The following is a 27,720-nucleotide window of genomic DNA, read 5'->3' as shown; positions in this document are numbered from 1 at the left end:
GACACAAATACATTTTTTTATACAAAAGTATCTTTTCCAGATAAAAATACTTAAAAAGTAACCTGAATGTTCTGGACGATCAACTACATCATACTTTCATCTGCAATAAATAAATGAGAAATTTCCTTTCCGTTGGGACCCAAATTTTGTGGTTTACCAAACCCACGAAAACCATGAAAATTGGTACCCCACAAACAATAATACTTTCACAGTATGTCAAAAATATAAAGTGTGTTTCTTATTACACAATAGATATTTCTTTTTTAATTTTGAACAACCAAATAGTTTACATTGGCACTATTTAGTTAATGCACACAATATTGGCACTAGTGAATATACCAAAACACATGATAAATAGAGTATCATTATTTACAGTCAGATCTGTCTACTATAGGTAAAATCTTGAATTAATTTGTAACAGCACACAGGTATATATGTACATTTACTAGAATTAGGAGAAACTGATTTATGATGTTCACTGTTCTGTTCAAGAATAAAAAGGATTGTTAAGGATAAATCAAGAGAACCAAGATTCTAGCAGAAATGAAAAGAATGTAATCAAGGGACAAAAACCAGACATGGAAAACAGACACAGACAACAAAGACCATAAGGGTTGTGTAATCTTTTAAGATCTTTCACGCTAGAACAACATAAGTTGAAAAAATTGATGGTTCTGTATGCTTCTTTTTTGAGATATAAGAATTTGAAATTTTAGCGAGAAAAGAATTTCTCTTGATTTTTCATAGGTTTAGTCTTATTAGGTTTTATCTTTCAAAAACAAGGGTTTCATTAAAATTTCTCAAATGACATTTTTAAGATGTATTAAATGAAATTATGAAAAGAAAAGTGGGGGTCACTGAACAAATATTGCTATGGAATAGATAAAACCAGAGGAGTCTGAAAATCTGACAAAATAAGTCCTTAAATAGTTAAAGATGATTTTAGAAATACTTTGAAAATTTACATTACTTTTTCATAAATAACATCAAACAAATCTTCAATACTCTGCAAGTTAGTTTTTAAGAAATCATTATTACACATATGTTATACACAACAAATAAAATAGATAAATCTTACAATCCATATACCAAAACATGTACTTAAAAGAAAAATTCAACGATTTACTCTTTTTTAACCATTAAAATAAGTATGACTATTCTAAATACAAAATAAATCGTATATCTTATAACATACAATGCAAAACCTAACAAAATATTAAAATCGAGGACATTATGTCACTGAACAATGTACATCATAAATGTTTTATTTGGTTTCATTATTTTAATGCTGTACTGAGGTATCGAGGTTTATAAACATAAGTGAGAAAAGGGAAGTCTACAATAGGAAAACTTTTCTGAACTCATCAAAAACTTTTCAGTCTTAAATGGCAAAAATTTTGCATTTACGGTCTGAAGTAGCTATTGATACTTCTAAAAAGACTATACTCTTATTCCTTTAATGGTGCAAACTACTTTGCACCATTTTATATCTTAATGGCACTTCAATTGCAAAGATGAGGTTTTTTTTCAAATATATTTTGATATAAAGAAAACAAAGAAATTCCTAAATCATTTCCAATATCAATGCAGTTTTACTATATCATTGATCGAACAAGTCACTTGGGAACAGGGTGAGGGTTGTTCGATTTTAACAGACTATAAGATAGATAAAAGAGACACAAAATGTACACATTCTTATGTCATTTTAACACAAGAGGGGAATACAAGTTATATTTTTATAAACAGAATTTTCAGTGAAAACTTAAGGTACATTTTAAGTACTTTTCCTGGCAATCCACAACAATAAATGACACACTTAATAGATAAAATAAATAAAAAAGGTAAGTTTATGTTTAACCAACACTTTTACAAAAATTGAACAGAATTCATTGTAAAAATGTTTTTATTTTGGTATTTATCTAGATCCCGAATCCATCATATTTTACATTTACCCTTTTTGAGAAACTTTCATTTTCTTCCTGTGGACCATTCATTTAGGATGCAAATAAAAAATACAAGACCTTTCACCCTGGAAAGTGAACTTGAATCCCTGAAGTTCTTAATCCCCAAAAGGCACTTAAGAATAAATGATACAATTTCTTTAAATTGATGGTTTTGTCTAACTCAGGGTAATCTCAACTCTGAGTGTGAAAAACTGAATTCCTGCTATTTTTTTTTTTGAATACCTCAACTAATGCAACAAAAGACTAAAAAAAAGCTCCTGCACATACATAACTAAAACTTAACCAGAAAATATAAACAATTCCATAAAACTGCCATTGAGGTAATTAGATATGTGCAATACAAAAACAAAACAGTATACACACCAATCTCACTGGCAATCATACCACATCTTCTATTCTTTGTTTATTTTCATTGAGATACTCTTTAACTTAGTTCTGAACAAATTTGAACAGCATGTTGTGTTGATAACTTGATGCCATATGGAATGTTGGATCACTTTTAGTTTGACATACAGCCAAATTTTGTTTCATAATTGTTCATGTTTCTGAGATGACAAAATGAGTCAGTGAAAACTGTGATACATCTGGGATAGTAACTGATGGTGGATGAAAATATATTTTAGTGGTTGTGACTCACCAAAACTAGGTCAGATGGCAGGAATGACACAGGCATACTCATAATCAGCAAATACAACAATTTCTAACATAATAAAATGGTACTGTATAGCAAAACATGTCTAAAATTGTTTCTGAAAAATTAACAGTTTTTGACATTATTTCATTATCATTGAAATGATTAAAAATCAATCAAAATATTCTTCTTGTCAGCTAAATTATTCAGCAATAAAGACATGATTGTATTCCTTAAATCATTCAATAAGTAAAAGTATCAGAACTCCATTGTTAATTAATTTACATGTGTTAAAACATAGGAAAATAAATCATAAAAACTCCTTTTCCCTAAGCAATATTGATAGCAAATATAACAGACAGTAAAAACTAAGACAAAACAAAAAAAACTGATGTTCAAAAATCAAAAACCCAAGTTAAAAAGACATAACAAATTTTTGCTGACAAAAAGTCCAATCTCAAAGAATCTTTAACAAACATGACTCATCACTTCAGGATAGCTGCCATTAATCTGAAAAGAAAAACCACATTCATAATCATGTGACTTCAACTGACTGAAAGAAAACAATAGTAGAACATGAAATGCAAATCCCTGGGGTTATAGTTCTAAATGTAACAAGGATAAGCTAACGAAAAAACCAATAGAATTTTTAAGGTAATCCTATAAACACAGTTTTATAAAGGGAGATAATTTGACTTAAAGCCAATTGGAAAATGTTTGTGTATTCATAACTCTGTGTTATCACTGTTCAAAACTTAATTCAAAAACCATTTTCATTTAAAGAAACTAGTGTTTTCTACCAAATACAAACAAAAAATATGAAGTTTTATGGACAGAATTTTTTTCCTGAAAATTTAAATATCGTTTCTTCTTATTCATTATATAACAAGCAAATCCAACTAAACAAAGCTAGTAATCTAATTTTAAAAATGAATCAGTTAAATGGTTATAACATAGACAAATCTCACAAATTTGAAGGAAATTCAGAGACAAATATTTTCTTTGAAGGGCCTGTCTCTCCTTAATCCTTTTTAAATTTGCTGAAAAGACAAGAAAACCTGACAAGCATAATACTCAGCAACATATTGAGTGCAAAACTACAAAGTAATTTTGATTTTTCCCAAATCAAAGCAAACATAGAAAAAAGATTGATATACTTTTTGTACTGATAATAATAAAGTTAATAAAAATATTAAACATACCAATAAAAGCACCTAAAACAAGAGTCAGCATCAATCAAAATCAATCTCCTTTTTGTATGCCATCATTGTGTTCTTTATCAACATGGCAACAGTCATTGGTCCCATACCACCAGGTACTGGGGTAATGTAACTGGCTTTCTTGGCTACCTCTGTAAAAATTTAGGAACTCTTTATAGCTTCTATTCTAAATATATATATATATATATCCTTGAGGCTATTTTGATGATAATGTAACATAACTGTGTTGTATATTAATTCAAGTCTACATATCTACATTCAAACTTGCTTTTAATAAATATCAATGTCTATATTCATAGAAAATTTATTTTTTCACAACAATTAACATATCAATTGTCTTCTTCTTTTAAAATGGGCAGAGAATAGACACATTAGTTATTTGTGAGGTAAACGTAATCAATTTTTATTTAAAGTCTGGTTGATGAGTACGTTTAACAAATAACTTAAGCTTTTAGGAGCTTTTATATTGCAGTGAATTTGTATTAAATTCTTACACATTGGTGCAAATGAAAAATTTTAAAAAATCATCATATCAGTATTTTCAATGAGTTAATTAGCACTTTACCTTCAAAATCAACATCTCCGACAAGTTTTGCCTTGCCTGTTTTCTCATCTACAATTCTGTTAATGCCAATATCTATAACAGCAGCCCCCTCCTTTACCATGTCAGCAGTAATTAGCTTAGGTATCCCAGTGGCAACTACTAAAATATCAGCAGTCTTTGTAAACTTGGGGAGTTGATCTGGAGGGGTGTATCTGTGACATATTGTTACTGTGGCATCACCTAAAACAACACAAAATGTGCATGTATTTATAATTTATGTATTACTAATGGTATTTCAAAGATAGAATAACTTTTTTAAAAAAAAATTGCATTCACAAGACTTATTATTTGCAAAATAGAATTTTAATTATTATTGGAGTGTGATTTTAAACAATGTCATGTATCAGGTGTGGATTTCTTTTTAAAAAATCTCAAAACCTTGATTTTCTTCACAACTCTTCAATGACAGGTTTTGTTAAAACTATGAGTAAAAGAAAAATTTTTATTTTAATTTTATTTACCAAGCCAATCAATTACGATTTGTTAGTTTTCATTGGAAATTACTAATCCAAAATACTACAGAAAAAAACATATTTAACACTAGTTCTATAGTCTCATATTACTTTTATGCCAGTGTTTGCAATAAGACTTTCCTTCATAATCTTCTTTAAAGCCCTGTATCCAGTGCTATGAATATCTTTTTGACTCAGATGCCAAGTTATTTTCAACTTGCTTCTAATTTTATGTAGTCTTCCCTTCATGTTGGTTCTCGTGAAAAATTTTGATAAATTGACTTTTTCTAAGGGCAATTTACTCCAGTGATCTAGTTATATCACTTAAGGGGATAGACCTGGGGTAAGTGACATAAATCAGTGATAAGTTTGTATCATATTCAATTTCATCAAAGTCTTTCAAGCGAATGAAACCATTCCAAGTTACTTTGATGCTTACATGGTAAATGCTGAATACAAACTTTCTTATGATTTGTAAGAGTTGAGTCCCTTACTATAGGTCTACCTCCTTAACTTAAACAAGGATGTGGCATTTATTTCCAACACTATGTCATCTACAGTAAGACTTCAGTGCTTAAAAATACATGTATTTACGATTTTGTATAAATGTTATACACATTTGTTGCATTCACCACATCTGTTCCTTTTTCAATTAATACCTACATTGTATCATATGAAAGGAACTTACCTGCATTTGTTTCATATTTCCCATCTGCATGTAACAACATGGCAGCTGGCATGCCAACATTTTTGGACCTGCCACAAACTACAGCATTTTTACCAAAAGTTGGAATTCCTGGAAAATAAATAAGTAAGTAGATGATGAATAAATTTTTGCATTTATGCATTAAAGTTCTACAAAACATATATTGAAGATCCAATTACAGCACTGAGGTATTTCCAAAACAAGCATTATAATAAGCAAGAATTTAAACATTATCAAAATATTCATTTTGGAGAAGTCAAACATGTGACAAAACAAAAGACAAACAAGTGTTCTAAAATATGAATTTTAGAAGAATTTACTTGAAAAAAAAACAAAAAAAAACCAGAGGTTGCATGCAAATGTTGTGCTAGAAATTTCTCCACAGGAAGTTGTGCTAAGGTGTAACTCAAACCAGAATTGATTAATGAATTGCATTTCTATGTTCTATGACAGATATTTCATACATTTCACAACAAGAGCTTTTGATCAAACAAAACAAACCATGCTTTGTATTAGTTTTACATGCTTAGACAGACTACCCATTTTGAAGGTTTCCCATGATAACCAATGACCTCTTACACTCAAGCTATCATGTTGCCACTGAACTACTAAAGTAGCTAACCCAACAACTAATTATGTCAAAACAGTACCAGATCAGAGACGATTAACAACTTATTATGTCAAAGAGTAATCAAGGGTATCAAGGTTATAGCGGTAATCAAAAGAATGTAATCCAGGGACAAAGACCAGACATGGAAAACAGACATACACAACAAAGAACATAAAGTAACTAAAATCATACATATAAAGTAACAAAAGCAAATGAACAACTTGGACTCCACTAAAAACTGGGAGCATGGACCAGGAGCACCGGTAGGTTAAGCGTCCTCTGCTCTTCTAGAAACACCCACCGAGTTGCTCATAAAAAGTCATGTCCATGGTAGAAGAAAGAAGAAAGGAAAACTATGCTATATTGAACAAATCAGTTTTCATGGTGCAGATGGATACACCATAGTGATCCATGAGTTCATAATGACGACCATAAAACTTCTGTAGTGATAACTTCAACCTTGTAGCAACATAACCCTGTTCCAGAAGCCCATTTGTTAGAATTCTAGCGTGATACAAAAAATCTGCGTAGATTCGGCAAGCTCTGGCATAACGTATGAGCTGTGATATGTGTACCAAATTTGAAATAACTCTGCCTTATAATCATTACAGTAAGAAGTTGAAAAAATAGGACCGATTTCTTTAAGAAAAACATGACTGAAGAACAGACAGCCCCTCTCAAGAATGATGGTTAAAATAACTGAATATTTTAGCAATAGAGTAGACTTTTGTTTTAAATTAAGTAGTGCAAAATAAAGAGAATTCTAACCAATGGATTTTAATCTCTTTCACATAATAGCCATTAAGTACTCTAGGTTGGTATGGTTACCAGTAACACCAAATTATCCAAGTAGGAAATAACAATTGCTTTCAATGGTTTATCTACGAGAATTTTAATGTAAAAATACAAAGTATTTTTAAAGGTTAAAGAATAAACAGGTACCTGTTCTACGAATGACCTCCATCACGCCAGCTGGGGTCGCAGGTATAAATGTCATCTGATCTGAACAAAATCTCCCAACATTTATCACATTGAAGCCATCAACATCTTTACTTGGAGTTACAGCATTACACACTTTTCTTTCAGTGATATGTTCAGGAACAGGAAGCTGAACAAGTATACCATCAATACTATCATCCTTATTTTGTTTATCGATAATACTTAAAAGTTCTGCCTCACTTACATTCACAGGTAAAATAATGCTGTCACTTTCTATGCCTGGAATATGGATCAGAAAGATATACAATTTCTAAATTTTATTTCACAAATACAATTTTTGACAATGTGTTTATTGAATGTACAATGTACTTATAAATACATGGTGTTATATCATGCTAAAATTTATTTTGTGAAGCTTAAAATTTAAATACCAGTCCATCTTAAGAATCACGCAGAGGGTGAGTAGTCCATATTTTTTGTCAACTTCCTAAATTGTACCCATTATGTCTCATTAGTGATTTGAGAACCATTCAACATAATGAAGGAGATTGGGAAAGTGAAGGAAATAATTGACAGGTTACTCTATGTAATGAACTGTAGTAAAAAATGGTTGAAATTATTTTTCAATGGGCAGATTGAGAGATGGTAGACAGGAAGGAGGGGAATTCGAGTAAAACAACTGAACCACCTCCAATCCTCTGCCTTGCAAAAAAGGGAAAGTTGCATTTGTTTAACTTGCAGATGAGGGCATGATATGCTAGTTGGCTGATATACCAAACATTCATCATTTCTATTAACGCACGAAAATCCTTTAGTTTGGTGGTATATGCTGAAAGCCTTTTTCAGTAAGAACATGAAAACAAAAAACCATCCCCCTTCTTTTATATAAAAAAAAATGCTACAAATTAAAAACATGATATTAAAATTTTATAGAAATTAGAAAACAAAAGGAAGTCTGTGACCATGGGTACAAATAATATCTCAAAGTTTAGTGACCTTGGCTTAAAGCATTTTTCAGTCAAAGCCCAAAAATGGAAAAAAATAAACACCCCTTTTTCAACATGCAAAAAGTCCTATAACTCCAAAAAATTAAAAGAAGCTTACTTTCATCAATATAAATAAGCGACCAAAGTTTCATTGAAATGGCTTAAAGCATTTTGGAGTTATATTACAAAGTCTTGACGACAGATTGACGGACAAAATTGACAGACTTATAAAAGATTTTTAATTTAACACAGCTACATATGCCCACAGGAGTCATACCCTGAACAGATACGGCAAATATGAACACAAAATTCAAGCTTGAAATAGCTCTAAATTTTGATTGTGATTTAAAAATGTAAAACACAGATAATAATTTGACCAGAATGGAAGCAGCCAAATAATTTAAAAATTAGCAGTAAGAATTTTAAAATATAACACAAACACACAAACAGACGGACGGACAAAATACCTTTTATAAATCCGAGAATTTGTTTCTGTAGGGTATGATAAATGAAAATCAAAACCCTAGGTCAAAAGAAATAAACAATTCACAATAATGTTATGGCATTTCGTGAAAGTTTTTTTGAAATAGAAGTCCAAAAATGAAAATGGGAAATCCACCCATATTTGAAATAAAAAAGTCCCAAAACTCAAAAATGTAATTTAAAAAAAAACATATAGCAAAAACAGGAAATCCCCCCTTTTTTAACAAATAAAGTTTCAAAACTGAAAAATTAAAAAATATAGATATTATAATAATCAAAAGGGAGCTCACATCAACCAAACTAAACAATTCCAGTTTCATGAAAATAGGTGCAACCACTATTGACTTCCAGTTTGACAACTGCGAAATTACCCACTTATTATGAATTAAGTCCCATAACTCTAAATCGTTAAATTACAAATTTCCAAAAAACTGAAAGGGAACTTTCTTCAGTATAAATAAATAATTCACCAATAAAGGAAAAGGCAAAACAATTGAACATCATAATTTTAGATCTAACTCAGAAAAAAATCAAAAACAGATAATTCGAAGTTAGATCTAAGCAAGATATTTTTGTGTAGCAGTTCTTAATGTTTGCATGGTATACAACTGTTAACTTTACCTGTATATTCACAAGCCTTAATTTTGTTTCTCACGTAAGTTTTACTGGCAGGGTCTTCCCCTACTCGTATAACAACAAGCTTTGGTCGACGCCCACCTCCAGCAACTATTTCATCTATTTCAGCCTTGACTTCATCTTTTATTTCTTTGGCTAAAGCAACACCATCTATGATTTTTGCAGACAGAAGTCTATAAAAGAAACATCATGTTAAAAATTGATATTAATTTTACTTAATTAAGCTCAGAACAAAATTTCTCATTACTTTGTCTTTAAAAAGTTCATATTGCAAATTGAATATCCATCAATTATCAATCCGCTAACCTTATCCATGTGTTGTGAAACTTAATAAAAAAAACTTTGGCAATTCAGCTTACTTGTGATTTATTTCAAAACAATTTCCACATGTATGCCAAACAATATAGTTGAGGGCTAATAACTAACCCACTTTTCACAGTTTTCGGTAGCCTCATTAAACATTTGGTCACATCTGACAATTGGTTGAGTGGCTGTGTCCAACACTTGTTTAAATATAAAATATTTCCTTTATCTAAGGAAAACTACACTACACTCAGAGTGGAATGGTTCTCTAACACTCAAACATACAAGTCCGACCTGAGTGAAACTGTGTTACATCAACATATTGAGTGTTTAAACACCCAGATTCCACCTAGCCAACAACGATCGTTTGTATATTGTAATAGTCATAAAATTCAATCAGGCATAACAGGGAATTCATTGTAAAATACATTGTATATTCTGTTTCTGTTTCTCAGGTAATTCAGAACACTCCAGTGAAGATAAAAATTAAGTCATGTCATCAAAAATTCGGCATCATCTATTTTTTTATATTTTGTACATATTTATCATTTGCTGATGTGTAATTTTTATATTTACAGCTACGTCCAATGAGTGGGAGATTTCATGTAGAAATATCACTTCGTATTTTCATCAAGTAATAATGCAGTCTTTTGATATTTTTAATTTTCGCACTTTTAAATTGATAATTACTATTAATGATTATAAATAAAATACTTTGAAAGTATTGATTGTTGTAATTTGATTCGAGTGATAGACTTGTAAAAACAGTCCAATGATGCTTTAGTTTCTAAAAGTTTTAATAATTGAACAATTTTTTCAGAAATAAAAAAAAATTAATAGCACATCCCAAGACCAAGGGTCCGGAAATTATGACAGCCCATGCTGGACATTTTATCAAACTTCAGCTGACGTTTTTGTCAGTCTTTTACATGCTCAGATCGAAAATAAACTTTAAAAAATTGTTTGTATGTAGTTATTTTAAGATAAATATTGGAAAGTGTGTTATTTCAACACATACTCTGTCTTTTACAAAATATCAAAGCGAGTGAAGGCTACAAACCACTAATTCAGATTCCCATTACTCTCTATGTTAATTTGCTCATTTTCAGGGGATCCTCAGTAGTTTAGCTTAAGTTCAACCTAACCAAAACCATATATCACCTGAAACATACACATGTACTGCTATGTCACACAAAATTTCACAAGGGGTTTACTACCTTGCAGTGCAGCACTGACACTCGAAACTCATCTACCCTAAAAATAACCTGGGGAATCCTAAAAATTCTTTATTAAGACCATCTATATTTATAGTTCTACCAAATTAGTTTATTTAATTTTGAGGCAGCATACTTTGGGCTCAAAATTATTTCAATAAAATTCCCTTTTTGAAAAAAGTTCATTCATTCAAAAAATATTGTCAACTTCTTTTATAATGGCATGCTAAAGGGACTACCTTGTACCTTGGCATAGGATTTTTTTTGCATAAGTTCCAAACTGATGATGCAATTGGTGGTATGTAACCTGAACAAGTTCTGTTTCGATATGTGGAAATTCTACCATGTAAACAAAACATCGTATCTCTCGGACTTTCTCATCACATAGGCAAAGAGCCGAAAACTTCCAAGTGATGAAAAAAAATGTTGATTATTTAGAAAGAAAAACACGAACATATTTTGTATATTGATTTAAATGGTATGTTGACTTCTGTGTTAAAATGATTCAATTGAAGAATTAATAATTACAAACTACATGTACAACAGATTCGTAGTTCCAATTCCATGTGCTTTCGTTACCTCAGAAAGATTAGCAGGAAAATGGTGGACTTGTCAATCTTTTTTCTTAATTAATAAAATGTATGAAGATTCTCTGAGTTACATCAATTAATTTGTATAGGCAATGGGGCTGCATGTGTACCGTTAATTCAATTATGCAATCAACTAATCTGTTACAGGTAAATCACAGTCACAGGTGGCTGCACATCAGCTAAAATTGACACACACCTGTCAATTAATTTCCAATAAACAATCAGGAGACTGGTAAACAGAATGTTTATACACTAATAAAACCTCGCAGACTGTAATTTATAAGGGTTGAAAATTTTTTTATGTCCGATATTGGAAAACTGTCGTCGGTCATTTGCAAAATTTGTTGGTCAATGACCGGCATTTTTTACCGTTTCCAGATCCATGCCCAAGACATCTATAAAATGTGTACATAAGAATTGTAAAGTAGAAGCCCTTGATCAGGACTGAGAACATTGTCAGTAATAATTATAAGTCACAATATGTTGTCTAAACAAGGACGAGTCGTTTTTGACCACTAAAAATGCTTCAAGTTAACTCTGAGACATTTCTGATTTAAAGTACATTTCAAATACAACCTACATATATCTTTATTTTAATGACAAGTTTTGTTAAACGATTTTGAACTTCCATTGATGCCGACCGATCTAAATAAAATACATTTTTAGTAGTATAAATACTTCCTACATCATTAAAATGTATATTAAATAAGTTTTTTCATGACCAAAGTTGTTTTCATGCATATTTCAACACTTAATAACTACCCAACGAAAGTCTGTAATAATTAATATGGCATTGGAAAGACAAATGACTAATTTCAAAGTACTGGCCCAAGCAAAGTTTTGGAATATACATTAAAAAATTATTTTTTTCATGAAACACTTACTTCAAGTATATTTAGTTAGCTTAACGAACAATTAAAACACCCAAAAATGTATTTTATTGAGGTTTTCGGATATATGCACCAGGTTTTTGGTTAACACTTTTCGGTTAACGAACTACCCTGGTGAAGCTCACAGTGCTCACTTAAATAGGCAATAATCTATATATGGATTTTTAACATTGTTACTTTTAAGTACAATGGACTAAGCTGAGAAAAAAAAATTACAGAACATCATTTATTTCTTTAAAAAAAAATTGTTACAAATAGTTCTCTAGTCATCATGTTCAATAACTGTAACCAACAGCATTTCCCAGGGACTGGAAAGGAAATTTTGAGAAGGGACCATTTTCAGGTTTTTTTTCAAAATTTGAAGGGGCCATTTAGGCATTTATGAAAAATAACTAATGTAAAATTTCTTTAATGGGAAGGGGCCATTTTTCAGCCAGAAAGGACAATGGTCCATGGCCCCTAGTATTTCCAACCCCTGAATTTTCGAAAAAACTATCTTAGGAAACTTTTTCCACTTACTGTGATTACTTCATGAATATGCAATTCGGAAAGTATGAGTGGAAAGTTTGCAATATTTTTCGAGTTACAAACAGTTTTTCTATCAAGTCATATCTTTTTTACCTGTTACATGTCTGGAAATGTCTTTTGTGCAACACAGCTCGGTGACTTTTTGTAACAGATTGCAAGAATTTTACAGAAAACGTCAAAGCTTTTCCAGACATGTTGTTACCGTAGCAGACTTCAAAAGGTCACGATGTGGGTCAATGAACATGACAGATTGTATAAAAAGAAAGTCTTAGCCGGGATAAAAACGTGAAATTTCCGGAAACAAAAAGAAGCCAATTACTATCATGTAAAGACAAATCGTCAATAACCATATAATCGTCAATATTCAATAAATCCTGAGAGATAAATGAACTATTTCATGTTTTTAATGTAGATGTGTTTTCATGTGTTTAACCAATTTCCAAGGAGGATTTATCTATATTCAACTTGCAATTACACAGTAATTTTTCGGTCAACCGATATCTTGCGTGTTCATATGGAATATGTATTTTGAATGAAAATTACAATTGTATTTGTTATGGTATGAACAATTTATCTTTTAATTAAAAAATATTCAAATGAACTGTATTGCAAACTTTCAAGGGTGAATTCGCTAACTCATGCCAAGAACTACCCCAAAAAATTTCTGGTCTGCCCCCTACAGGCACTTATTATCTTTGGTAACGTGATAGAACAGATGTGGTCATTATCTATTATCTCAGCAGGGTCTAAAGTTGGATTTTGGAGCGGTTTGTCTTGGCATGTAATGTTTCTTCAACCCCCCACCCCCTCCCTGGATAAATTATGTCGTAATTAGACGTGGCACATAAATATTAAATTTTATATATAAAAACTTTCGTATATTTACCCATGCAGGGATTTGAAAATCATTATACTATTGGTGTATAAATGGGTTATACATCTACATCTCTGATTATACTACAAATAGTTAAACCATATTGCAAAATTATTTGTAATGTAACGAAATGGATTGGTCATGAGAAAAATCCAACGGAAGTCCTTTCCGCCAAACCAGTTATACATATCAGAACATGACAAGAACGTGCAGAAAAATTCAATATACGTTAAATGTACAAGAAAAAGAAAAAATAATAAATTTCTCAATAATTGCTGAAAGAGTAATAAAGGGAACCAAGATTCTGACGAAATCAAAAGAATGTAATCCAGGGACAAAGCCCAGATATGGAAAACAGACCCACACAACAAAGAACATAAAATAACCATAATAATACGTACAAAGTAATAAAAGTAAATGAGCAACTCGGACTCAACTAAAAACTGGAATGTCTCTCGTGACCATGCTAACCACGTGTGGTTTTAAGTAATTAAGTAATTGAAAATCTTTTAGATCTCTTGATAAAGTCAAATACAACAAACAGTAAAAAAATACATTCCAAGTGCAAATCCATGAACAGGAGTGTCGGGCGTACGCCCTCCCCTGAAATTGGGGGAAAATTATGGCCAAGTTCTTTGCATGGAATCCTGATTTTTCACAAATTTTACTTCTCAAAATGTTCATGCCGCGCTCTGCTCGGAATTCTTACAACACCTCTAACCTAAAATCCTATATCCGCAACTGCATTATGTTATGTGTTATAATTAGTTTGACATTTCCTCGTGTAAATGTTTTTAAGTCTATGTTTATCACATTAGGTACCCAGCTACTCCTACAACGTAAGCGGTTGGAATTCCGTTCCTCCACATCACAGTTTTGGACGGCATCAAGTCAGAAAATAGCTTGCATGCCAGACAAACTCGAGCATTGTTGGAGTATGTACCCAGTCATTGTTACTCGTAGCTTTGTAGTTTGTAATGAAAACTATTTTCTGATGAGACCGCATCAACATGATAGATATAAAAAAGGATATTTGCTCTAGAGAGACATCGACCTGTAATATAATTTATTTATTATATTAATGAATATTAATGATATACTATGATCGTAGAAACAAAATCAATAAAATAGGCTTGTATATATGACACTGGAAATTTCTTACGAGTGGTAACACCAATTTCCTCCCCATCACAATGACGCAATTGTTTCTTTTGTTTTATTTTAATTTATTTTTATTTGTTTTGCTTTTTGCTAATAAGAAATTTATGGGTGTCACTGCCATAACCTTGGTCCCCTTGATTACTTTTATTAAATGAGTACTTAAATGGTCTTTTGTGTTACATAATATTAAAGTAGTTAATATATCGCGTTGATGACGAATACACTAAAATTTATGCATCTAAGCAGGAAAAGCATGCCCATGGGCTATACTCTATAGCCCATCACGTACAGTGATATATAGGGAGTTTACGTTAGGACACCCTCTAATAAGACAGACTTCATCCAAAACTTACGTACTACAGCAAAAATAAACCGAAGTTACAGCCTCGGCTATGATGGTATAAATTATTATCACTGATCATACCTAATATTTCTAGTAGATAAATTTTCTTTTTTTATTTCAAAGATGACCCTGAATGGACATACTTTAGCATTTTAATATATAAAAAAAAAAACATAGATCACCGAATTAATATTGAGATAATTGAGCCTTATCAAAGCCACTATTTTACTACATCTTATATATGGATTCTGTAGGGAATTTTCGATATTTCGAAAACTTCTAAAAACTGGTCAATAAAATTTCTTATAACTTTATATAAACACTGAACTGGCATTCTTTCACTATTCTAATCGAATATTGGAGGTCACCGGACTCTTTTTCTTGCAATATGACAAAAAAAAAATTTCTATGCATTTTCCCGCCAATTATCTCCCCTTGAAAGAGGCCCTTTAAAAATAATGTTTTTAATTTTACCATTCTAATTTTTCATGTAAAAAATCATTTAATATAATTTAAATATGTTATTTTTACATAATTTCAAACACTATTACTTTATAGTAAATATACATGTCTGTATTTTGCAAGATGACAGAAAAGAATGCTCCGTGTAATAAATGTGATCTACCTAGAAAGCGTATATAAAGTCTCCAGATCTACTTTATATTAATAATCTTCGAATTTGGTACGTGTATAGGGTACATTTCAAAGAAATCTAACTCATCAACATATTCATTGACTTTAATTTTCTCATTGTCATGCAGCTATAATCGTTTCCAACATGTATGCACTAGTTCCAGCTGCTCCAGTGTATGGAGTATTTTTTGTCTCCCAATTCATGAATATCGTTTTGATAGAAATTTAAAAAAAACTACATCGACAAGGAAGTTTCCGTTTTTAAATTACTCTTCATAACTAATACACAGAATATGTTACACCTTAGACCCATAGATTTCTATAAAAAATTTCAAAATTGCTTAAAATTAATTGTACTCCGGGAAAAATGCTGAAAAAACTGACATGTGTAAATCATATACTTGTCACGATTTATGAAAGGGACCAGTTTTTGCCATGATTAATCAGGTACTTTATTTTACAAATATTTTATAGCCCGTGCATAAACATAGAAATTCATGAATGCAAGATAGATACAGCATAAATCGAAATCAACACTTTACCTCCGATGACTGGAGCTCCTCCTACCAAAACATGGCGGAAGCTGAACCAAAACAAACTTCTTTGCAAGATGAGTTAGCGGCTGCAGAGAAGCGACCCAGACCTGGATCAACAGATTCTGACTGGCCACAGCCAATTTTGGCCTCTATCAAAGCTGTCACGTCGGTTTTATCTGCTCCAAAACAGCCAGTATTGAAGAAAAAATTAAGGCAAAGTAAGACTTTAATACAAAAGGCCATAGACCACACGACATACATGCACTTGTATGATGAATGTAGATAATATTTCTGCAGAGGTTAATTGTTATGCATACATTGGAATCTCCTTTGTTCAGAGGTTATCTCCTGTTGATCCACTCAGGAGATGAAACTGCCCTTTAAAATGTAAATCATAAGAAAAAATAAAATATTTTATTTTTTTTCCAAATCTTTGGGCACTTCAAATTCTAGGAGTTGTAGCCAGTTGGTGCTTTAGTAAAAGTCATCAGAACCTTGGAATTTCATTTAAAATCTGTTGCAGCCATATTTTTTTTTACATAAATCTAAATAATTAAACTTAAAAAAATATGTAAAAATAAATGATATATTCTACTGGTGAAGTAGTATTTCTCACCAGCAAGTAATTCTTGCCAACCATTTTTTGTCCCCTCCTGTGAAACCAGTTCATGACCAAAATTAAAGAAAAAATTGTCTAACAGATTGTTGATGTTTTGCTTTTAAATTAAATTTCATACAACAATTTTCATGGAGGAATGTAATTTTGGTGACCAGATTGGAGAGAATTACTTCTATCTTGAAATTAACATGATCTTATATGGGTAGGCATTGCCTAAATCAGTGAGCACTGTGAGCTTTACCATACATGTACCGTCTGTGCAAGACTCATAAAAATAATAAAGGACATTACAAGAAGGGTGGTCAACCTGGATGAAAATATTTACTTCGCAAGTACAATATTTTTATTTATATTTAAGCAGCAAGCATAATCAATATTTCTATTTGAAAATCAGTCTTGTTAATTAACGGTGGAGTTTTTTTTTCAATAAATGAATAAATTGAAAATTTATTTTTTCCAAAATTCCATCCCTCCTTTCCCCTCACTCTCAAAATGGTTGATAACTTTATAGCACTTCCCAATACTTTACATTTTCTAACCTTTAAGGGCATCTCTAGCAACATCCATTTCAGTTTTGACCAGTCAGGTAAATCTGTACAGATACCGGAAATATAACAGTTCTCCACGGATGGTGGGAATATTTTACACATATCATGTGACGTAAACAAAATTCAGACGACAGCTGCAAATTCCAAACAAGAAAATGATTGCCTTTCCTATCTAAGAAAAGCTATTGTTCGATTTTGATAATGTAATCGAGTTATATTTGTTTCCAAGGCGGGTTAGGTTCTTGACAACAGCGACAGTGGAACAGATGAGATATACGTACATTCATGTGTTTCCCAAACTTTTTCTAAAAACATCATAATCACTTCTTTTTATAAGTAATAAAAATAGAGAAAGACTCGAAAACTATCAGAAAACATAATCTAAACCTATGTATTTTTATTTGTTTGGTTTAAGGAAGCAATGAATTTTCTCGGTAAGGACTGTCACTTTTGGTTACTTCCGGGACATTACTTTTTTTTCGTTAGTACATGTATTTTAGGGAACCTTAAGGGAAATTTAGATAGTACATGTAATAGCTGTATAGCTAACACTACTTCGTGGTGCTCGCTTTAAAAATGTACATTCTGATCAGTATATAGAAATTTCTATATTTACATTTGAAAAAGAAGGATGTGGCCATCTCAGCATATCAACTTGCTATTTCCAAATGTCTTCTGGTTCATTTGGGTTCATTTGATTAACCAATTATTTAATGTGTGATGTGACATAAAATTTTGAATGTCAAACAATTGATATTTGGGATTCGAGTGGTGTCAGTAGATATTAATTACTTGCTCATCTTTTGATGGCTATTCCATTTTCAAAAATAAGTGAACTCTTGCAAGTTTTCATCAGTCTGCCTGCAACTTTTTCTTTTTTTCCCTGCTACTTAAAATACTACTGATACCATATCCCTGTGTTCATTATCGTCATTCGTAACACAAACCAGGTATATTAGGCTTCTTTAAGGTCATTTAACAAATTAACTGTTTTTAGGGGCCTACAACATGTATAGTATATGGCCACATGGGGAATCATCCGTTTGCACCAATCAAATAAAAAAATTGTAGTATAATTGTGCCAAAATTATTTCTACCCCATAATTAAATTGTGCAAAAAAAATGTCTACCAATTGCACCAGTTTACCTGTAAAATATCTTTATTAGAGGTGGTGATATCGAATATTTCACAAAAAATATTAACATAAAATACAAGTTTAGAATATATCTAAAAATGCCTAAAAGATGTTATACCCACTTGACAAGATACATTTAGATCTCCAATTAGTATTAGTTTGACTCCATTGCACTGATCTATATACGAACAGTGTACCAGTATGTGGTCCCAAGCCCTAATAAAACAAGGAGGGTGTATGTTCATATGTTTCAATATTTGTATGTTTCCTGATATGTTATCAATTCACATGTGTGGGTTGTTAGTTTTCCAAGGTAGCCTCTGTTATGATATTCTCAATATATTGAGGATAAGGTGGATTAAAGATTAATAATGGGAACCAAGATTATAGCTGAAGTCAAAAGAATGTAATCCAGGGACAATAACAAAGAACATAAAGTAAATGAAATAATACATATTCAGTAACAAAAGTCAATGAGCAACTCGGACTCCCCTAAAAACTGGGAACATGAACTAGGTGCACCGTTAGGGTAAGCGCTTCTTGCTTTTCTAGAAACACCATGTTGCTCATATAAAGTCAAGTCCTTGGTAGACAAAAGAGGAAAGCAAGATACAGTCTGTATTGACAAAGATATTGAGAGAGTTTAATTTTATTGTCAAAATTTGTCATAATGTTTTCATGCAGAAAATACAGTTTTTGTGAATGAAACAGTTGATTAAAGATTATGGCTTCATCTCTAGTTGAACAATATGTGCTATTTGGTTCCAGAGCTGACTAAAAAAGAATTTAAACAAAGTTATTGTCTGCAAAGACACCAACAACAAACTGAAAACAAAACACTAAACAATGTACAGAAACTGACTTATATAATGGCACAGGCATGGTACAGGAAAAGGAACATTCAACATTTTTATCAGAATATTAAAGTGCAACTAACTAAAAATATCCTTTTTAAAATCTCTGGTTCTGAGATTTGAAATTCCGAACAGAATCAAGAAATCTCTTTTCTGAGCGGGAGGGGGGACATATGTTTTTGCACACGCAAACAAACTTTAATTGAGTTATGATTTCATTGAAATGCACTGAAAATGAACATTTCATGGGGAGATAACTCTGTCAAAAATCTTATTTTTCTTACATTCTATTGCAAAAATTGTGAGCAAATCTAGTAATGCAGAAATCAAATAATGGTCTTTCGGAATAGAGAAAGCATCATTGAATGAAATTATATTGTCAGATAAGTGGGTTTTTGACACAAATATTTCTGATTTTTCACATTTTGCCCGATTCTTTCAAATACTTACATTTAAAACAATGTAACGTGATACTAATAAATATTGTGATTCAAATATTGCCACCAGATTTTTTTGTCATCATTTAACATATACATGTAAGTGATATTATGCTCTCAAAACATGCAAAACCTTGGTATTTAACACATTAGTTTTCAATCAGAAATATCCTAAGGTTTTTATGAGTACTTGATCAAGAATTGCTTCTGTTAGGCCCATAAAATAATATCGTACCTACCCATAACATTTTATAGCCATTTTAGCTAAAGCACCGTTAAATCTAGATTTTCCCCGTTAGCTCAATGTAAAATGCTTTTGAAAAAGAAAATAATGTCCTTACCAATATTTTGTACCTTCCCTATTTTTTTCTTGCTCATTGCAGGAAACAAGACTACATGTATTATTTTTTGTTTGCCCTATAAAAGTAGTGTGATTAACTCTCTGACCCAGAGATCTGTTGTCATGGGATAAAAAAATGTGTGACTAAAAAAGTTGAAATTTTTAGGGTATGCTATGGACCACACTTATCTGCATGTATCCCTCTACACCATGAAAACTGATTTGTTCAACATATCATAGTTTTCCTTTTCTCTTTCGTCTACCTCAGACTTGACTTTTTATGAGCAACTCAGTGGGTGTTTCTAGAAAAGCAGAGGATGCTAACCCTACCGGTGCACCTGGTCCATGCTCCCAGTTTTTAGTGTAGTTCGAGGTGCTCATTTGCTTTTGTTGCTTTGTATGTATGATTTTAGTTACTTTATGTTCTTTGTTGTGAGTGTCTGTTTTCCATGTCTGGTCTTTGTCCCTGGATTACATTTGTTTCATTACCGCTATAACCATGGTTCTCTTGATTACTCTTCCATCACTTCTTAGGTCTACTTTCTTAAAATTTAGGAAAATAAGAATATGAAATATCTTGTCTTAGTGCAGAGGACCTTGAGGCAGTGAAGACCTTGATGTACAACATGTAATTCCACATTTGTATCATGTTATCGAAAATAGTTTCAGTAATTATACTCTCACTCAAAGATGGTATACTGGAATTACCTAATGTAAGAAACCTATTTTCAAATGCCCTTTACTTGAGTCTGCTGTTACAGTAGAATAGATTTTTCTTTTGTCCACAAACTGTATGTACATGTGTACTTAGCACTGGCATATGAAAATTAACTTTATTGACATCATTAACTCACCTGGCAAAAAGGCCATGTGTGCTATTGCCATCACAATGTTTTTTTTGTTGTTATCCTTTAACTCTCAAACATCTTTTTTTCTGAAACTTCTGGACAGATTGTAACAAAACTTTGCATGAATTTTCTGTAGGGTATTTTTAACAATCTTTGAGTAACGGTTTTTGTTCTGGCAAAAAACATGGCCACTGTTACTAGAAATAGACCATAGTGGTCATATCGCATAATTTTGCACATAACTCAAAAACAGTTGAGTTAAGCTGAAGTCTGGCAGGGATTAAAATTGTTCAGCATGATGAGTTTGACCTATGCCGAAATTTTCAGCAGAAAGATCCTTTGAATGAGTTAAATATGGGTCCAGAAATGGATTTTTTTCCTGAATTTTATATTTCTAACTTTGAAAGTCTTTTTTTTCTGAAACCATGGCATGGATTGAAACAAAACTTCAAGTGAATGTTATGTAGAACATCTTTAACAATCTCTATGTGGGGATTTCTGATCTTTGGAAAAACATAAACCATAGGGGTCAAACTGCATAATTATGCAAATAACTTTTAAAAAGAAACAGTCGGGTATAGCTAAAATCTGGTTAGGTGCAAAATTGTTCAGCATGATAAGCTGGACATATGCTGAAATTTTCAGAAAGATCCATTGACAGGTGAATGAGTTATGGATCCGGAAATGGACTTCTTTCCTGAATTTTACGTTTTCAACTTTGAAAATTTTCTTTTTGAAACTACTAGTAGGATGGAATGTAATCAAGCATGACATGAATGTTTGTTAGGATATCCTTAACAATCTTTCTGTGGAAATTTTTGATCTGTTGAAAAACATGGCCAACATTACAAAAAATTATTATACAAATGTATGGGGAAATAACTTGTTAAACCAATAGGTTTAACAAATTTTTTAGGGGGGGGGGTAGAATTGATCAGCATGGGGAGATGGACCTATGCCGAAAATTTATAGATATTTGTTGAGGTCTCACTATCCACTTCTAACGTTTCCATTAATTTACATGCTAAACGAGTGATTTTTCAATGTTTCACTGTGAATTCCCAGGACAAATGACACCTTAAAGTTGCATACCATTGCAAAGCTTGGAAAATAAGGCTTTCAAAATCATTACTCTAACGGTACGATGTTGGTAGAAATTCTTCACCGAATTTACTTGAATAAAAAATACTGAAAATCAACATTTTTACCTTTTCTGCTAACTGACAGCATGGAGGCAAATTACACATGTAAACATTATTCATACACTTTTGTTGTAAATTACATATATGATTTTAAATACACATTCTCAGCTTTATTTTGACTACTTTTAATCAGAATACACACGAATAATGCACTTACAATGCATAGGTCTAGATTCAGTGTGTTTTTTGGTACTACATAGGGGGTGGCCATTTGACTCGGAAATGGTTAGTGAGACCTGATTGATGTTGGGAGTTATTGCCCTGGAAGAGTAAATAAAATGACTATCAGAGATTTATTTTATAATATGAAAACTAGTGGATAACTAAGATGCTCTCTATTGATTCTTGTGACAGTAGTCCAGTATCAGGTCTAAAGTCCAGCTTTAAAAGTCTTAAAAGACTTCTTTTGACCAGATGAGCAATTTATACTCTCTTGTAAAAACAAATTTCTGTGCAGTGTTGTAGCTTGTTCTGTTTTCTATGTACATTTTGCATGTAAGTAATTGTTATCACCAGAATGGCCGATTTAATCTGCTTTGATTCAATGAGTTTCATTATTAAGAAAAATCAATATTTAATATAATTTGATATGCTAGTTCATTAATGAAAATTAAACTAAGTATGCTAGAATTATCATGTATTAATATGTTTCAAGTTCACAAATTAATTCTTTTCCATTGATTAAATATTTCTGAAATCAGTCTATTATTTATTGCATCTTTGAAACTTATAGTTGTTTGAGAGAATATTGGAAAAACGCCACTGATACTAAACTAAGCACTGGCTGTCTCTATTGATTTTCTACCAAGAGAACTTTTAACATGGCCGAGGAGACAATTTATCTGTGTAACTTTCGAGTTAGTGTTGATGGGGACTGGCTATGCCTGAAGGAGCTAAGTGACATGCAATTGGAGGTTGAGGAGGGGTCCATTCTGTCCCCTGATACTGATGATGGTAAGGGATTAGGTTGGAATGCTGTGACGAGAAAAAAAGGGGGAGGTTGATAAATATGTCTAGCATGCTGATTAGTTATGCAATGTTTATGTCTGTGTTGGAATGTAAACATTGAATTAGGGTGATTTAAAACATGATTCAATATAATCATGATAATGATTGAAATTCCTTCCACAGATGTTGGAATGTTAATAGCCATCTGTTGTTGATTTATGTGATTAATCATATGACATGTTGATTACCCTGATTATGCAGCTGCTGTTGTTTTCAACATCAATTGTGTTAACATTGAACTTAGAATTGTGTTACGTTTTTTGGCCAACATTATTTTTGTTTTTTTATTTTTTATAATTGCATTATTTTGTTGTCATGACATTTAAGTGCTGTTCTGTTTGATAGGATGGAGATGATGGTGGTTGGAAGGGAGTGGGGTTGTGTGAAGATTAGGGGGTGTGCACAATAAGACTTTTTTAAGCATTTAACCTGTATTTCAAGAATGAGAATAAAAAGTCCATGAATTTTCATTTTTTCTTTATTATACTTATATTTTCAAATTTGAATTTCCAGTAGGTTCTTTGAAACAAAATTTTTACCCCAGAATTATTTTTGGTCCTCATATCCCCACAAAGATGGTTTACTCCATGTACAAAATTGGACATTTCTACCATGATAATTTATTACAGCATCAAGCAATGTACAAAAATGTATTAACCCCAATCACAACATCCACACCTTATACTTAGCTGAATAGGAAGTCATTTAATCATTAATTATTATAGATGAAATATCTTCTAAAGATTAATTAGAGATATTTTGTCACATTGTGGCTGCTGTGCGTGTTCTTAGTTTCCTGCAATAATATTTTTCAATTTCTAGTCAGTAGATATAAAGGAAACTTTACAAAAATGCTTTCAGCTTGATAAAACCTCCTAAAGGTTACTAAAAAAAACCAAAGTATTTGTATGCATTTGCTGATGGTTGACATTTATATTCAACGGTACCTATTTTCTAAAGATCAAAATGACAGATAAATAGCCTACAGTAGGTAGACTACTGAAAGAAATACTTTTATGAATTGTTAATACACTCTGAAAATTCATGCAATATAGAACAAAGTCCTCATAATGGTTATCAATACAAATTTGACCTATGACCTAAGATGCACTGCGAACCCAATATCAGTCTGACAGGAAGTTTACTTGTGATATATACATTGAGTAAGTCTTTACCAATTTTGTATCTTTAACAAAATCAATGTTCAAGGCTCACATCATAAGTACCAGTCCATATAAAATTCAGGCACTTTCCATAATAAAATGATTCATGGTGAAGAAAAATTCACCGAACAAACAATGCTTAATCAATCTACATATGCTATATTTTTACTTAACAGTTGTCCTTTTCATATTCAGATCTGTACTTTTGAGAAAATCATACTTTTATATCCTACCAAAATCAACCAAATCAAACCAAATCAAGAACCATAACTCTTGCAGAGTGCTTATTTCATGTACAATCTATATACATTTTATCTCAAAAGTGCAATATTCAAATGAAAAACCAAGACTGATATGGTCTGTAACTGATTCAGATTAGGAAAAAGTAATCAAGGGAACCAAGGTTATAGCGGTAATCAAAAGAATGTAATCCAGGGACAAAGACCAGACATGGAAAACAAAGAACATAAAGTAACTAAAATCATAAATACAAAGTAACAAAAGTAAATGAGCAACTCGGACTCCACTAAAAACTGGGAGCATGGACCAGGTGCACCAGTAGGGTAAGTGTCCTCTGCTTTTCTAGAAACACCCGCCGAGTTGCTCATAAAAAGTCAAGTCCGGGGTAGACAAACGAGGAAAGGAAAACTATGACCCATTGAATAAATCAGGTTTCATGGTGCTGATGGCTACACCATAACGATCCACGAGTTCATGATGACGACCATAAAACTTCTGTAGTGATGACTTCAATCTTGTAGCAACATCACCCTGTTCCAGAAGCCTATTTGTCAGAGTTCTAGCGCGATACAAAAAGTCTGCGTAGTCCCGGCATGCTCTGGCATAACGTATGAGTTGTGATATGAACACTCCATACGAAGGAGCCGAAGGGATGTTGCCACAGATGAAAGGAAAGTTGACAATTCTGAATGAAAAGTCATCACGTTTGTAGTAAAGTTTGGTCAATAGTTTTCCTTTACCATCGATTTCTAAGTGTAGGTCAAGATATGAGGCTGACTTCACAGTGTCTGTAGTATCTTTTATCTCAAGTTCTTTTGGGTAGATGCGATGTATCAAATTCCCGAAATTAGGATTGTTTAAAGATAACACGTCATCTATATAGCAGAAACTGAGATTGAAGGATCTAGCCAAACAATATTCTTTCTTTCTGATCAGATCAGCTATAAAGTCAGCCTCGGAAACTGAGATTGAAGGATCTAGCCAAACAATGTTCTTTCTTTCTGATCAGATCAGCTATAAAGTCAGCCTATAAAAGTAAATGTGGTGGGTTTTTGACATGCATGAATCACCTCCTGTCTGATTTTTATAAAGACCACTACTTAAAATTTTGTTAAATTATGACACAAGGTAAATTCAAATGGATTTAAAACTAAAAGCTTTGTTATTATTTAAAAACATCAATATATTCAACTTCATCCTCCTATAAGTTACATCTGCGTCGAATTAAAACCTTGTTGGGCATTTTTTTATATATGTATTAACAAGGATTTTGCAGAACACTGTTTCTTTATTGGTTGATTAATAATGTAGAAATATATTCATGCTAACTCTTTACATGAACTGAAGAAGGTTTTGCAAAAAAAAACCCCACTGAAATCAGATCATTAAAAATTAATTTTTTATATTTTAGGAAGAGATCCAAAGGCTATAGAGAGAGCAAATCTCCTTAATATATCCAAGTTGATCATCAAAGAGCTGATTGATTCTTCAATGTCACATGGCCGTATGTTGGACGATAATCATGTACCTCTACAGCAGTTCTTTGTTGTATTAGAACACGTCCTACGACATGGGCTAAAACGTTAGTTCTTGTTATACTGTGGATATGATTGCCAGCATAAATAAATTGGAATTATAGTACCGGTGTTATACCATATTTTGACCTCCTTGAAATATTGACCCAGGAGCTAAAATATCATAGGGAAATTTTGGCCTCCCTTATGTATCCCCTCTCCATGTACAAATATATGATGTTTTAACCTCCTGAAATATTTTGACCCCTCTGCAGGGGTTAAAATACTCTAGCAGGGGGGTCCATTTTAACCTCTCTCTTAACCCCCTTCTGCAATATCTAAACCTCCCCTTACGATAAATAACCCCCCACCCCTTTATATGACTTCAGTAGTTATAAAGACATTAGAATTATTATTCTTACTTGAACTACAGGGTAGAGTATTTCCTAAGCAGCAGTAACATTGGCTTTACGGGAATGTAGCTGGGTTTAAGACAGTGATTTTGGATTTAAAGTAAAACTTCACCAAGATATAGTAAAAATAGATGAATTTACCATATTAAGTACTGTTTTCCTTGTTTGAAAATGATGTATATGGTTTGATCATGGTGATTTTTTAGGAAATTAATTGACATTTTCTGTATTATTACCAGGCATCTTGTTCTTTTAAATAGGTATGGTTATCACTGGCTTTATCTTTTACCTTGAATATGAAAATTTAAAAAAAAATATATTTCAAAAAACTTTTATTTTTAAAGCTAAGAAAGGAATACTACGAGACAAGAGGGACTTCTGGTCTGTGCTAGAGTCTGTTGAGAAACTGATACCAGAAGCAGGGGAAATCACCACAAGTGTTCGGGAAATGAATCACATCAAGTAAGTCATGTGTCTTTTAGTTACTGGCACCTGGTAGGTCAAGTGGATTGCCATTTCCACATTTTTAAAATGATACCTATAAAGAGAAAATACATCAAATTGTCCAGATTACATTTGCTGGCAAATGGAAAAGCTGTCAATTTCTATTATAATTTGGAACTGGAAACTGTAGGGAATTATATTTTAAGATGATCAGTTATTATATTGTGTCAGTAATTTAATTTTTCAAATATTTTTATCAGGTTGTTAAAGAAATGTAAAGAAGTAAAATGGTGACTTGACTAGATCAATGATTACAAATTGCAATTAAATGACACTACATATTTTTTAGAACCCCATTAGGTAGAGCTAGAGCCTGGCTAAGACTTGCCCTGATGCAGAAAACTTTAGCTGATTATTTTAAAGTTCTCATTGAAAAGAAAGATGAAGTACTAAAGTGAGTTTTAGTAGATACATGTAGTCAATTAGGAAATTTTGTGATACTTTCATATTTTTTGCTGTTAGGTAGTATGGTTAAATGTCATATTTGATTCTTAGACTTTAAGAAAGTATGAAAGGTTAAAGTTCATGTTTACAAACTATTAATGATTATTTTAGAAAAGTGTTAGTTTGACAGAGTTCTTGGTTTTGAAG

General features: G+C 31.9%; 2 protein-coding genes across 8 annotated transcripts in view; one reads left to right on the top strand and one right to left on the bottom strand.

Annotated features, from left to right (window-relative positions):
- Window positions 1-255: 255 nt before the first annotated feature.
- Window positions 256-12,989, bottom strand: LOC148619822 (bifunctional methylenetetrahydrofolate dehydrogenase/cyclohydrolase, mitochondrial-like). The gene is made up of 7 exons (XM_088580146.1): window positions 12,850-12,989; window positions 9,217-9,404; window positions 7,130-7,405; window positions 5,560-5,667; window positions 4,381-4,599; window positions 3,798-3,946; window positions 256-3,105 (listed from the first exon to the last, which is right to left on the bottom strand). Exons 1-6 carry the CDS (start codon window positions 12,948-12,950, stop codon window positions 3,828-3,830), a joined length of 1,011 nt encoding a protein of 336 aa, XP_088436272.1. The 5' UTR covers window positions 12,951-12,989; the 3' UTR covers window positions 256-3,105; window positions 3,798-3,827.
- A 3,333-nt stretch (window positions 12,990-16,322) lies between these two features.
- The window catches only part of LOC148619820 (RUN and FYVE domain-containing protein 2-like), a 50,928-nt gene continuing 39,530 nt past the window's right edge, over window positions 16,323-27,720 (top strand). For 5 of the 7 annotated variants that reach the window (XM_088580138.1, XM_088580134.1, XM_088580139.1 and 2 more), the window contains exons 1-4: window positions 16,323-16,521; window positions 26,110-26,280; window positions 26,970-27,087; window positions 27,419-27,523. In XM_088580138.1, coding sequence (XP_088436264.1) covers window positions 16,341-16,521; window positions 26,110-26,280; window positions 26,970-27,087; window positions 27,419-27,523 — 575 coding nt within the window. In that variant the 5' untranslated portion in view covers window positions 16,323-16,340. Of the gene's footprint in view, window positions 16,522-23,074; window positions 23,242-26,109; window positions 26,281-26,969; window positions 27,088-27,418; window positions 27,524-27,720 lie in introns of those variants that run through there. The other 2 variants (XM_088580136.1, XM_088580135.1) reach the window with 2 other exon arrangements.

Source organism: Perna viridis, chromosome 4 (genome assembly GCF_037379345.1).
Source record: "Perna viridis isolate PV_CMFRI_1.1 ecotype Kerala chromosome 4, ASM3737934v1, whole genome shotgun sequence".
NCBI lineage: Eukaryota > Metazoa > Mollusca > Bivalvia > Mytilida > Mytilidae > Perna > Perna viridis.
The sequence above is the reverse complement of the archived record's forward strand: the minus strand, read 5'-3'. Positions and strand labels throughout refer to the sequence as shown.